Source organism: Neovison vison, chromosome 4 (genome assembly GCF_020171115.1).
Source record: "Neovison vison isolate M4711 chromosome 4, ASM_NN_V1, whole genome shotgun sequence".
Lineage (NCBI taxonomy): Eukaryota > Metazoa > Chordata > Mammalia > Carnivora > Mustelidae > Neogale > Neogale vison.
In genome coordinates, this window is record NC_058094.1 from 128495346 (window position 1) to 128509623 (window position 14278).

The following is a 14278-nucleotide window of genomic DNA, read 5'->3' on the forward strand; positions in this document are numbered from 1 at the left end:
AGATTTGGTAACAAACAGATCCAGCTTACTAAAAGACATAACCAAGAAATGATTCAGAGTTTAAAAAATAAAAGAATAAATATTAATAGAATGTAAAAACCATAACAAGAAAAACAATGGTATATTAATATCATAGAAAGGAGAGTTCAAATTCACACCATTAAATGGAGTCAAAGTAAGATTTTTTATAAATCAAAGGCACAACTAAAATAAAGATACGTTATTCATATATATTATGAGCCAAATAGCATCATATCATATATAAAGGAAACTAAAAGAGAAATACAAAAGGAAATGAAATAAATGCATTGTAGGAAAATGAGTTTTGTATCTATCAGTTTGACAGAAGGACAAAATAAGTCAGGATTTAAATAATATAGTTTTGTAATAATGGATATATATTATTTTGTTAAAATTAGACCTTATGTAGACCTTAATTACATACAATTTTTATTTGTCAATTATACCTCAATAAGCATAGAAAAAATAGTTATATGAATGGATAAACAAAATGTGGTATTACCCATACAATGGAAGATTATGCATCCTTGAGAAGCAGTGAAATTCTGACACATGCTACAGCATGAATGGACCTTGAAAATATCATGCTAAGTTAAACAAGTCAGAAACCAAAGGACAAATATTTTATCTCACATGAGGTATCTAAAAATAGTGCAATTCATAGAGACAGAAAGTAGAATAGAGGTTCCCATGGTCTGAGGGAAGGAAGTAATGAGGAGTTTGTCTTTAATGAGTACAGAGTTTCAGTTTAAGAAGATGAAAAACTTCAGGAGATGAACAATGGTGATGGTTATATGACAATGAGAGTGTATTTAATGCCACTAAACTGTATACTTAAAACTGATTAAAATGGCAAAATTTGCATTTTGTACATTTTACCACAATTTTCTTTAAAAAAGAAAAAAACAGTTTACAACTCCTTTATGAGATCCTTGGAGCTTTTTTTTAATAAATGATAATATTTTATAACACAAAGAAAACAGAAGAGCATAAAATACTCATGTTGCATTCCATGGCCATAAGCAATAAAAGCTAAATTTTAAACAACAAATTTAGAGTCAGTCAGGAAACGACATACTGTATGACTTCACTCCTGTGTGGAATTTAAGAAATGAAACAGATGAACATGGGAGGGAAAAGAGAGACAAACCATAAAACAGACTTGTAATGATAGAGAAGAAACTGAGGGTTGATGAGGGTTGATGACAGCAGGTGGGATGAGCTAACTGGGTGATAGGTATTAGGAGGGCACTTGTGATGAGCAACGAGTGTTGTTTCTAAGTGATGAATCACTGAATTCTACTCCTGAAATTAATTAATATTGTACCACATATTAATTAACTAACCCATAAAACTGTGAGAAAATATTTGGCTTCCCCTGTAAACAATAATTCAGCATCATTTATCATTCAGCATTTCTAAGGGGTCTTTCAAATACTCCACATTTATAAAGTCCATGAAAAGCACTCATGGACTTATGATGAGGATAAGAAGGTAATTTGTTAATATAGACCAATAAACAATTTTTTCTAATTTTAGCCCAGTGATTAACTCAACTTTTAGGAGTTTATACTAAAGAATTGCCACATATGCACAAATAACAAGAAACCCATTTAACTTTAACTTATAAACATGCAGGCATATAGTTCAGTAATAAAAAGACACCTTCAAATATTGACTTTAGCTTATACTTGTGTGTTTAAAATCTCATGTTATAGAAACACGTTGATAAATTTTTTTTTTTTACTCACATTTTTTCTTCTTCAGATTCTTTACTCATCTTTTCGATGTCAACCAGTGCCACTTTTAAAACACCGAACCCAGTTTTTCAGGACACATCATATTTAGTCTCATCCAGATTGGACATACGGATTTTTTTTACTTTTATTTTATATTTCTAAGATTTTATTTATTTATTTGAGAGACAGCACAAGCAGGGGGAGGGGCAGAGGAAGAAGGAGACTTCCCACTGAGGGGAAGCCCAACTAGAGGCTGATCTCAGGACTCTGAGATCACGACCTGAATAGAAGGCAGATTCTTAAGGGACTGAGCCACCCAGATGCCCCCAAATAGGCCTTTTTGAATCTGTGTGGGATGCTGTCCTGGGAATTTTACAGCAAGTCACAGATACTGAGTCACATGATATTAGGGGAGTTAATCTCCTACGTCCTGTGGAGGTAACTTTTGGTCCCCATAATGAAACCACTTCCTATATCACTTTTTATAGAGCTCTTTAACAAAAGAGACTTGTTTGCAAGGACATCTAATACTTGAAATTATAAGCTCATACTTCCCAAGAATAATTTTTACATCTGTATTTGACTTGGATTACCTCTGTAAGGTGGCATCCGAGTGTGTCTACAATGAACATTGATTAAGGTCTTTAAGAGGAAGTCACCTTCACCAAACATTACATTTTGTCCAAGATAGTATTTGAAAGATTGTTTAGTAGTACAAAAGGGGTTTTTTCCTGAGAAGGTACCAATTTTATGAGAGGTAATTTTAGATTTAAAGAATAACTTTTGTCACATATTGGGACATGTACAGTAATCAGACATGCTGCAAAGGTTTATGAACAAGAATGTTTGTTGAAGCATTATTTTTAAAACAGTAAAAAAGTAAAATGTCCAGTGATAGAGGGTACCAAAATTACTATATATCCATCAAGCTATAACCTGCTAAAATTGTGTTAAAAGAATGTCTGATAACTTAAGGAAATGCTCATAAAATAGGAGATGGAAAAAAATATTCTAACAAAATTGTAGGTGCCAATGTGGGGAAAATATGTAGATATTTGTATATTTGTGTGAGAAAAGAAAAAACTGGTGGAAAGGTCACCATAATATTTTGAAGATTACCCTTGGATTGTGATATTTGAGGTAATTTTTATTTTCTTCTTACTTTTTTATCCCTTTAAAAATTCTTCTCAATGGGACTGTGCTAATTCTATAACCAAAGAAAGAGACTTTATTTTTAAAATAAAATGTTTCATGAATTATTACTAGTGTTATTTTAATACATCGAAGGCTGTATTTTTCTTACTTTCCACGGTGAGTAAAGTGTTATGACCAGGAGTCTATAAGTCCGCATTGTGAAGTGTTTATCTGCAACTGGCATGCCCCCGTCTTCCATCGTTTTGAGCAGATAAAAAGGAGTGTCAGAAATAAACTTGAAGACTGGGCTCTGTAGCACTCCCTTACTTTATTGACCTCACTCTGGCTCATTCTCATGCAGTGTTCTTTTTTACTGGTCTATCTGCAGTCTTTCTTCGTGGACCACAACAGTCGAGCTACCACTTTCATTGACCCCCGAATCCCTCTTCAGAACGGGCGTCTCCCCAACCACCTGACCCACCGACAGCACCTGCAGAGGCTTCGGAGCTACAGCGCTGGAGAGGTAACCCCCCCACCCCGCCAGGTTCACGTTTCCACAGGCCCTGCTCCATTTTGGTGACTGGGATCTAGGATTGCCTGCTCCCCAAGGGCTCTGCCCTATCCCCATGATCTTTAGAAGAAGAATGCGGAGTCAGGGACACCCACTGAACTCTGTAGACCCATCTTTAGACCGCCTTCCTTCTGCCTTCCATTTTGTCCTAACAGTCACACTACAAAGACTATGTCTAGCTTAAGGGACGAAATGGAAAATGCAGGCTCAGGAGACCCGCACACCAAGCCTGCACTGTGCTTCCGTAGGCCTGCCAGTCACATGTGATTTCCTAAACGATCCTAAGGATATGACTGACATTAAACTTTGGGCTCTTCATAGATCCCAGAGAAGACATCAGTATCATAGACATACATGGACCAAAAACTGGGGGGGATCCACTGGGGACATGAATACTCTCTCTGCATCCTACCACGTGCTCTTTCCTGGTTTATATCTTTAGTCACTGCCTATGGTCACCTTCCGCTGAATCATGAAACCATCCTTCTTAAACATCATGGGCATCGCCTTTCTCAAGTACGATCTCTTTATCCCATACCCTTTCCTGGCCTCCCTTCTCAAACTGAAACTCCAAACATAGCTGTTTTCTACTTCTAGTCCGTTCCTGGCAATACTTTGAGTAAATCTCTTATTGACGTTTCCCAGGTATCAGTACCATCCTGGAGACCAGCAGGATCTCAGGAGGTGGTGGCCCTGAGAACCCTTTCTCGTAAAACAGCCTGTCGTGTTGGATTACAATGAGGCAAAAAATGTAGTAGTACAGGGTAAAAGAGGAAGTGTGTGTGTGCGTGTGTGTGTGTGTGTGTGTGTGTGCAACTCCCCACTGCCCCCACATCATTCCAGGGAGAACTAGGGTGAATGTCTCAGGAAAAATGGGGAAAAACAATCCACCTGGCAGCCTCAGACAGCAAGTCTCAAGGGAAGAGCCTGTTCCTGATGTATTGGTACCAGTTTACTACTCTTTTAGGGGAAGCATCTGTATCCTGACAGGCCTAACTCTTCCCAACCGAGGGCGCTCACGATATAATGCCAGTGTGAGAAAACGGATTTCCCTTTCATGGGTCATCTTGTTGTTTTTTTTATTTTTTCCAATTTATTTATTTTCAGATCATCTTGGGTTTTGTTTTAGGATACTGCTGAAAACATGCTGATTCTTTAGTTCTGCGTATATGTAAAATGTGCACCTGACCATGCGGAGAAAAATATTACGCATTCCCCCAGGTTACATGGGTGTCAGGAGCACAGATAGCAGACACTCTGCAGCTGCCATGCTCGCAGATGACAAAAAGCAGCGCCCAACGTCCCGGCTCAACAGGCATTGATTGTATCCCTCTCTGGTGGCACTTACTTATAACACTTCAGAAAGTATGGCATTTGTGAGATCATAGTGGATAAACTCAAGATTCTGAATCAACTTGAAACATGCCATTTAATTCATTTAAAATATCCAAGGTCTTTAGTATTATTAAGGCAATTTCGTCATTATGAGAGATGAACCACATTTGATAAAAGAAACTGAGTCCTGAAGTCAGGTTCACTGTCAATAAAACAAAAAGGTAGGTTCCTCCTACCTCCTACCTACTACCCAAGATAAACCCCCTAAAGATCTAGATCTCTTACGTTTATAAGAAAGTAGTCTGAAAATACAAGTACTAAGACATTTCTGTTGAAATGAGATTCAAGTCATGAGTGCCACTTGCATTACCTGTTTTTTGTTTTTTTCAAGATTTTATTTATTTATTTGACAGACAGAGATCACAAGTAGGCAGAGAGGCAGGCAGAGAGAGAGAGGAGGAAGCAGGCTCCCTGCTGAGCAGAGAGCCCGATGCAGGGCTGGATCCCAGGACCCTGATATCATGACCTGAGCCAAAGGCAGAGGCTTTAACCCACTGAGCCACCCAGGCACCCTCAGTTGATCAGGTTTTTAAACCCATCCCATCTCTCCGCACATCCCCTGGTAGCTTTGCGCTGACACAAGGAGAAACCAAGAAAAGCTGGGTGGCAGAGAATTGCTCATCGGGTTAGCATTCCAGAGAAAACAAAGACCCAGCCTCTATGAAAATCAGTATCTGGTTCGTCCTGCTGTGAAAGCCCAGAGCCCAGGGAGTGAGACAACAGGAGGATCTTGGTATAAAAACAGGAGGAGGGGGTGGTGGGAAATGTTAATTGTGTTTGCTGTGATATGATTTTGCTCAGCAAACATTGATTAAGTGCGTGGCTTGCTATGAGCACTATGGAATGCAAAGAAGTATGAGATATGATCCCTGCCTGGGGGGATTTTATAGCCTGTGTTTGAAGCCAGGCCAGAAAACACAGAGTTAAGTACCAAGAACAATTAGAATATGATTGAGTGCCAAGAGAGATGTTAGGATAAGTGCCACAGAAGTTCAAAAGAGGCCAAGGAAAGACATCTTTAAAGTTAATGTACTTGACCTAACCCTAGTATCTAGCCAGGTACAAAGGAAGAGGAAGGGCAACCCCACAGAGAGCCCGCATGAGCAGAGGTGCAGCGGTAGGGTCGAGAAAGGGCAGTAAAGAGATAACGAATATTTCACTGTGACCAGAATAGGGTTTCTACTTGCATTTTGTCTTAGTTTTTTAAAAGCTTTGAATGCCATATGGTTGACACTTCCCCATGAGCCCACTGAATGAATTTGAGAGGAATAACATGATGGTTTTTGTGGAAAAGTGGCTTTAGAGGAGAAGACGATTGGCATTTTTTTTTAAAAGATTTTATTTATTTATTTGACAGAGAGAAATCACAAGTAGATGGAGAGGCAGGGAGAGAGAGAGAGGGAAGCAGGCTCCCCGCTGAGCAGAGAGCCCGATGCGGGACTCGATCCCAGGACCCTGAGATCATGCCCTTAGCTGAAGGCAGCGGCTTAACCCACTGAGCCACCCAGGCGCCCCAAGACGATTGGCATTTTGAGGACACTTCTCTAATGTGTGGAATTGTCCCCTGCCATTGTAGGACCTTTTTTCCTGCTCAAATCCATTAACTGTCAGGAGAGCCCTCGCCTCAGCCATCACTATGACAACCGAAACAAACAAACAAAAAACACCAAAATACCTCTAAGCATTTCCAAATATTCCCATGTGGTCATACCACTTTAGTTAAGAATTGTATTTTATAGTCAGGCAAACTTAAAAATCAGAAATTCAGGTCACACAGGGAGTTCCAGACCACAGTTCAGATCTAACTCCCAGTCCAGTGTACACTAGTATTTTAGAAAACAGACAATGGCGGCCACGAAGAGGAAAGAAAGGAGTGATCTGCAAGAGAAGGGCCCATTAGAGGCCACTGGAGGTGGCCAAGAGATCCAAGACAAAGTACAACCCTTGGGAAGAAGACTGCAGAGGTCAGGAGGTGGGAGGAAGAGGTACTTGGGTCTTCAGTTAGCAGATGGAGTCTCAGCCCCGGCTTTGCCACAGAGGACGTGTGTGTCACTCGTCCTTCCTTTCCTTTCTGGGGCCTCAGTTCCCTCATCTGCAGGGGACACCAGGGGACTAGATGGCTGGCTCTGTGATTCTCAGTCTGTGAGCCTTGTGGCACATTAATAACACACAGGTGAGATGAACAGGAGAGCCAGTTGGGGAGGATGGCGGGTTTGCTCTCGGGTAAGTCAGACAGTGAGTAGGAAAGCAGTAGGCTATCCAATTTGAAATGAGTTAAGCGGATGGAAATATGAGACTCGGGAATAATCAGTGAACTATTTCCACAATCCGTGGTTTTTCCGTGTCACATGTCAGGGTTACTGGGGGATTTGCTATAGATGTTTCTTAGGCCACAACCTTAGGGATCAGTATTTTCTGTTTCACCTTCATGAGCCACTCCCTTGAGTGCTACTCAGCACTGAATGTTTTATCAATTTTAAAGACAGAATTGAAATCAGCTCCTATATTCAGGATTCTAAATGGTAGAAATTTCCCTCAAACCCCTGTGATAGGTTATTAACAGAGGCACTGTCACATTTCTTTTAGATTTTTTTTACTTCAAATGAAATTTTTTCAGGCATTTTGCTGAAAGCAGTTATCAGGAATATAGTACTTTATGCATAAAAAGATCGTAATTTGATGCTTTAGCCTGCATTTTAGTACAGTGTCACGTTGTCTGCAATATACAAAAAAAAAAAAAAAAAAGTTGTTAATAGAACAGGCCTAACTCTTCCCATAATGTCCAAATGGAAATGGCCACAGATCAATGGAAAGAGCGTATTGGGCTATAAATATTGGGCCCCATCTCTTGTGAGGAAATCACTAAAGATCACATTTGTCTTGTAACAATAAGGAAGGATAACAGGGTACATAATTTTTATTTCTTTTAGCTCCTTATTTTGGTCAGGTTAGAAAGTCATTAGTCATAGGAAAGTTCTGGACGGGTACACACAAAAAAGGATAATAGTAATTGCCTCAGGGAAGGGCAGGGATCTGGTAGAGAAGAGAAACTGACTTTTCACTTTGAAAGCAGAGGTCACTCTGGGTCATTCTTTGCAGCAAGCTTTTTTTGATGGTAGAAGTTATTCCAGTAGCTCTGATGACACAGAGAAGTCATCATTCAGGAAGCTTGCCTTTGGGGAAGGTAACTTCCTTACCACTTCTAAAAATTGGGAATTTTCCTCTTGATTCCATGTAACCTGTATGTGGTTATAGGTTTTACTGGAAGTTTATAGAATTCAGACACTTATGAAAATAAAGTTTTGAGTCAACAGTAAGTAAAGAGTGTAGAAAACACAGACACAGATGGGAAAGAAGTTGAAAGGAGAGTATAATATCCCATCTGGAGACACTTCTGGTCTACACAGAAATAAAAAATTGAATCATGTTGTCTATGGTTCTGTATCCTACTTTACCAGTACAATACCCTGGAGACGGTTCCCATGCCATTAAAATTCTTCTGTATTTTAATCGTATGAATCTACCGTAATTTAGCTCAAGCCTTTCTTTGTAATTATGTTTATTATTCACTTTCACTATTATAAATATGTTGCATGACTCAAGCATAGATCTCTCTCTTGTTTCCTTAAGATAATTCTAAAAACTGTTAATGATCTACTTTCAGAATACAAAAGGAATCTAGAGATGAGTGCAAATTCATTACTTGGGCTTTTCCTCTGAACTCAATATTTTATCATTAGGTCTCCAGCATTTTCAAAGAGAACGTTAGCTGATTATTAACCCAAACTCAGTCTAAAACCTGCAATTTCAATCAGGGCTTTAAAAAACCCACCAGTTTACATTTCTAAATTGCAACACAGAAGAGAAGCTTGTTTACCAGTTACTGAAAACTATTTTCTGAGCATATATTTTTTTTTTCTGGAGAGCTCAATGTTTGAAGTTTTCACATTTGCAATTATGATTAAAGCTATCTCAACATCAAAAGGAAAAGAAATCTTTAAATTAGTTCCTACTGCAAACTGGGTTTTAGCCAGTCATAGAATAGTCATGGCATGTCTGGGGAGAGGTGGGCCCTTGTGCAAGGGCAGGGGTGTCCCTTCTTTGTCTCTCTGTCTCACACACACACACACACACACCTGTGAGAAACTCAGTAACACAAAAAATGTCAAATGCACTTCAGTGAGTCATGTAATTTTGGTTTTAAATGGAAAATCCATTTTTCTAGTCATTTTCAGTAGTTAGGAAAACAAATGTTAACATCATGTTTGCGGTGAGATCCAAATCAGGTCACTCAGCCGATGCCAAACATTCCTCAGGATGGACAATTTAGTACTGCTTTAGGGGTACAAGGATTCTAGCACATAGTAAACTCTAGACTGATCTCAAAGTCATTCCCAGCCCTGCTTGAAATTATCTCCATCTCTATAAATTCCTGGCTCCTGGTTGAACAAGCCTGTTCCTATTTAACCCTCCCATCTGCTCTCATCTGTAGGCCCTCCGCTACCTCCTTTACCCTCAGCAGGTATCTCTCATGGTTCAGGTACCCCATGAGCCCTCCCTTCCCCCTGTGTCGTTTCCTCCACCTCACTCCCAGTTCGCCTGAAGCACATTCATCAGTCAGTCATCAACCTGCAGGGTAGCTGCCCCTCATCTGGTTTCTGAAGTTTTGCCATCGGGCTTAGTTTTGCCAGTGAGCAAGCAACTTGAGAAGTAGGACCAGGTTTCCCTAAAACGTATCTGCGACATATGAATTCCCTACGGCAGCCAGGAATAGAAGTGAGCCTCCTCCTGTTTCAGAGTGCCCTTTATTTCGGGGCAAGCCACCAACAAGGGGACGCTTAGGCTCAGGGTGGGACAGCAGGCATCACCTGAGTTCGGAATACAGCCATGCCTTCCTGAGGTCTGTTACCAGACCTACTTCTTCAGTTCTGTAATACATCATTTAGATAATCTTCAACTGAGTAGTCTTTCAGATACCTGTCTCTGCAGCATTCAAAATATTTCAAACACATTCAAGCAGACTGATGTAACTCCTTCCAAGAAAAAGAGACCTATCATTTCAGTCCTAGAAGGGCTTTACATATGTATTAATTCAAGGAGAAAGAAATGTAAAGACTCCACACTGCCTACTTTAATAATCAGCAAACTTTTCTTTCATCACCTTGCACTGGAACCATGTAAATGGGACTAGAAAGTGCTGTTGCAGAAGTACTAGCTTCTAAATCTTGGTGGCTAACTATAGGAGCAGTACAGAGCTGAGAGCTAATGGCATCGAAGTGAGGAGTCTACCTCAGTGGCCCAAGGAATCTATTTCCTGGTCCCCCAAGTAAGCAGTGGGCAAGGAGAAGGGCCAGGATAGAAAGGATAGATCTCTATGGCTACTACTTCAAGAAGAGCAATTCAGGGGCACCTGGGTGGCTCAGTGGGTTAAGCCTCTGCCTTCGGCTCAGGTCATAATCTCAGGGTCTTGGGATTGAGCCCCACATAGGGCTCTCTGCTCAGCAGGGAGCCTGCTTCCCCCTGTCTCTTTGCCTTCTGCTCTGCCTAGTTGTGATCTCTCTCTCTGTCAAATAAATCAATCTTTAAAAAAAAAAAAAGAGCAATTCAAAGACTGCCGTATACAGACAGAACTGCTCGCACAGCTTGCAAAGAAAGGATGTTACCCGTCTCTGTGTGGAGTGTGGAAGGAGGACCCAAATGAAAACCAGCAATTACCATGTCTTTAATGAGTAAGCCCTAAGTAATCTGTCCTATTTGTCATCTGCTATATGATACGCGGATTAGCCTGAAAGTCCCCTTTCTGGACTTCGTAGCATAGGAACTCAATAGCCTCCTGAATTCTGTGGAAGTGAATCGTGCAGCACTCTCAGAGGGATCTTGCGCACTTTTCTTATTTGTCTGGATCTTGTGCACTTTTTAAGTAATATCACAAAGTAATCGTCAATGTAATTCTGAAATGTTTGCAAAGCCTGTTTTGGTGTACTTTACCAGACACCATCAAATGAGTCATACTCTACAGCAAACCCCATATATCTGGTGAATGTACTCCAATGGGGAAAATCTATAGGGTCCTTGTTTAAATAGCTTACCCTGCAGGGTCCTTTAAGGAGCAGAGGTGCACGGAATCAGGGTAGGAAGCTCACTGCCGTACTCTAGAACTCAGGGCGTTTGTTAAAACTTAAAACTGAGCTGAATTAATCATCACAAATATCAGTTTTAAGCTAAGAAAATTTTATATTTCATGAAATTTTATCAAAATGGGCATCCAAAACCAGGGTATTGGATGCAGGCTAACAGCAGGAGAGGAGTCAAACAGATGCTTTGTGGTCAAGCATTAGCTGCTACCGTGGTTCTGCCTCTTACAGTTTAAAATGTTGTAAAAACTAAATTTATCCAATTCTCAGTTTCTCTGTTTGGAATCTGGGGTTAATAGTGCTTATCTTTCAGAATTTTGGGAGAATGAGAGGATACTATGCGAAGAGTAGCCAGCACAGAGAATGGATCGATAAGCACTCAGCAGAGAATGACCATCTGAGAGTGATCCGTGCTGTTAAAAAGAGCAGGTCCATTTCACACTCAGTTCTGAAGTGAGGTGCTAACTCTGAGAAATAGAAGTCATAAACTTAATCTTTACTGAGAGTATTCATGTTGAATTTGTCTCTTCGATCTATTTTTTTAATTTAACTTTCTTTTTTCAGCTTTCAAAGATTCATTGTTTATGCATCACACCCGGTGCTCCATGCAATGCGTGCCCTCCTTAATACCCACCACCAGGCTCACCCCTCCCCTCAACCCCCTCCCCGCCAAAACCCTCTAAGAAACATTTCCTCCAGGACTGGAGGAAATAAGTCTCTTCAACGTATTGATGAGGAGAAATGTTTCTTAGTCGATATGGTGTATTAATTCAGATAACATTGATAACATTTGGCACATTCACTTTCTTAAAAAACCATCAACCATCCTACTTAGTCGTTGTTTTTTTTTTTTTTTAACTTGCTTATTTCTATTCACTTTCAGGACTGTAACTTCATTTCTTTCTTAACTTAGGTGATATCAGGATCTTTTACCCCTCATATTGAAAAATTAGTATCAAAAGACCATCTGAAATTGGTAAGATTTCCAATGCTAACAATTTTATTTTGAAATTAGGCTTCAGAAGTCTCTAGAAACAGAGGAGCCTCTTTACTGGCCAGGCCAGGACACAGCCTAGTAGCCGCTATTCGAAGCCAACACCAACATGAGTCATTGCCACTAGGTACGTATCATGCTTTGGGGACCCCGGATACCCAACACTTAGCCTTTTTTTTTTTCTTGTCATGAATCTTTTAATATTTAGGATTCTGTGTTCTCTTTTTTCCTCCCCTATGGTGTAATCTACTCCTACCCTTTATTTCCATTCCCTTTGTGCCCCTTTTTCCTTTCTCTTCACTCCTCAATTTGACCTACCATCTTCCCTGTTTCTCTTCTGCTCTCTTCCAGACCCTCATCCCCCTCTTCTGTATTCCAGTCAGTGATTTGTTAGCCGAGTCCAAGAGAGCATAGTTTAAATGAGGTGATGGGACCTGTTGCTCTTAGATGCAGTTTTTGATTTAGAACTCCCTTCTCTTGTGTATGGGGATAAGTCAGCACAGTCTTCGTTCCTAACCTCAGTTATCTCCTGAGGTACATGCCACTTGTATCAAGGGAAGTGAGGTGAGAGAGCCCCAGTGGATTTGGATATTTCCATTATCACTACTGGGAAATCAACCTTGGCCACAGGTTGTCAGGGTCAAGTGCTCAAAAAAGGGTTTCTTTGAACTCATGTAAAATTTTTTGCCATAATAACTATAATAACTGACCAAGAGCAGTCAGAAGGAAGAGAGTACAACTCTCCTCATGGAAGAGCTATTTTATTTTCCTTCACCTGTTCACACAGGGATGAGTTAACACACAGTTAAGTTCCTGGAATATTAAGGATGATTAACTTAGATCTGGTTCCCTTTTGGTTTGCTCTTTTAAAAATGATAGTGCTATTATGTCACAGAAAACAACCCGCAAGAGCTTACATTTTTTGATGAGTATGTCACCTGCCCTTCAAACTCCCGGGTATCAAGCAGCCATTTTCCAACCATTAGAGAAATTACCTCTGGGCGGAAGACTCAACCACAACTCGCCGTTCTGTCTGTTTCAGCATATAATGACAAGATTGTGGCATTTCTTCGCCAACCAAACATTTTTGAAATGCTGCAAGAGCGTCAGCCAAGCCTGGCGAGAAACCATGCACTCAGGTAGGGGCTTGTCCCTCATCCTCTAGCTCTGGGTCTCTCCAGCTGGTCTTTCAGGTGGGACAGAACCTCCGTGGGGAGAGAACAGAAGCCTGTGTTTTGTTCGTGTATTTAATTATGTCTTGAATACTGAAAACAAAGGATCCGGGGGGTTCTAATATTCTTTGCAGTGTCACAATAATCAGAGCTAGCCATATTGCCGGGTCACATACTATTCATACAATGCCAATATGATTTCCGTTGATTTGGAGGGAGGCACAGAAAAGTAAAATAGCTTCCAAGAAAGAATTACTTATGTAAAGCACCACATAAATTTTTTATTCAAGTGTTATTAACACAGTAACTAATGTTATATTAATTTCAGGTGTACAGTGTAGTGATTCAGCAGTTCTGTGCTTTACCCAGTGCTCTTCGTGGTCCCTGTACCCTTAACCCTCTTCACTTATTTCACCCATTTCCCCACCCACCTCCCCTAGTGTAACCATCAGTTTTTTCTCTGTTGTTAAGGGTCTGTTTTTCCTTTGTCTCTGTTTTGCCTTGCTTATTTGTTTTGTTTCTTAAATTCTACATATGAGTGAGACCCTATGGTATTTTTGTCTGACTTGGCATTACTTGGTATTATACCATTTAGATCTATCCATGTTGTCGCACATGGCAAGATCTCATTCTTTTTATGATTGAGTAATGTTCCATTGCATATATGTACCACATCTTCTTTATCCATTCATCTGTGGATGGACACTTGGATTGCATCCATATCTTGGCTGTTATATATATATGCTACCATAAACACAGGGGTGCATATATCTTTTTGAATTAGCGTTTTCAATTTTTTGGATGAATACCCACTAGTGGAATTTTTAGATTGTGTAGTAATTCTATTTTTAATTTTTTTTAGGAACCTCCATACTCTCTTCCACAGTAGTGCACCAGCTTACATTCCCACTAACACTGCTTATGGGTTCCTTTTTCTCCACATCCTTACCAGCATTTGTTGTTTCTTGTGTTTCTGATATTAGCCATTCTGACAGGTGTGAGGTGATGTCTCGTTGTGGTACTGATTTGCATTTCCCTGATGATGAGTGATGTTGAGCATCTTCATGTGTCTATTGGCCATCTGGATATCTTCTTTAGAAAAATATCTATTCATGTCC

General features: G+C 40.1%; 1 protein-coding gene across 3 annotated transcripts in view; it reads left to right on the forward strand.

Annotated features, from left to right (window-relative positions):
* HECW1 (HECT, C2 and WW domain containing E3 ubiquitin protein ligase 1) overlaps positions 1–14278 on the forward strand; it is a 460654-nt gene that overhangs the window by 386326 nt on the left and 60050 nt on the right. For all 3 annotated transcript variants that reach the window (XM_044245670.1, XM_044245672.1, XM_044245671.1), the window contains 3 exons: positions 3283–3417; positions 12010–12115; positions 13031–13127. In XM_044245670.1, coding sequence (XP_044101605.1) covers positions 3283–3417; positions 12010–12115; positions 13031–13127 — 338 coding nt within the window. The remainder of the gene's footprint in view (positions 1–3282; positions 3418–12009; positions 12116–13030; positions 13128–14278) is intronic.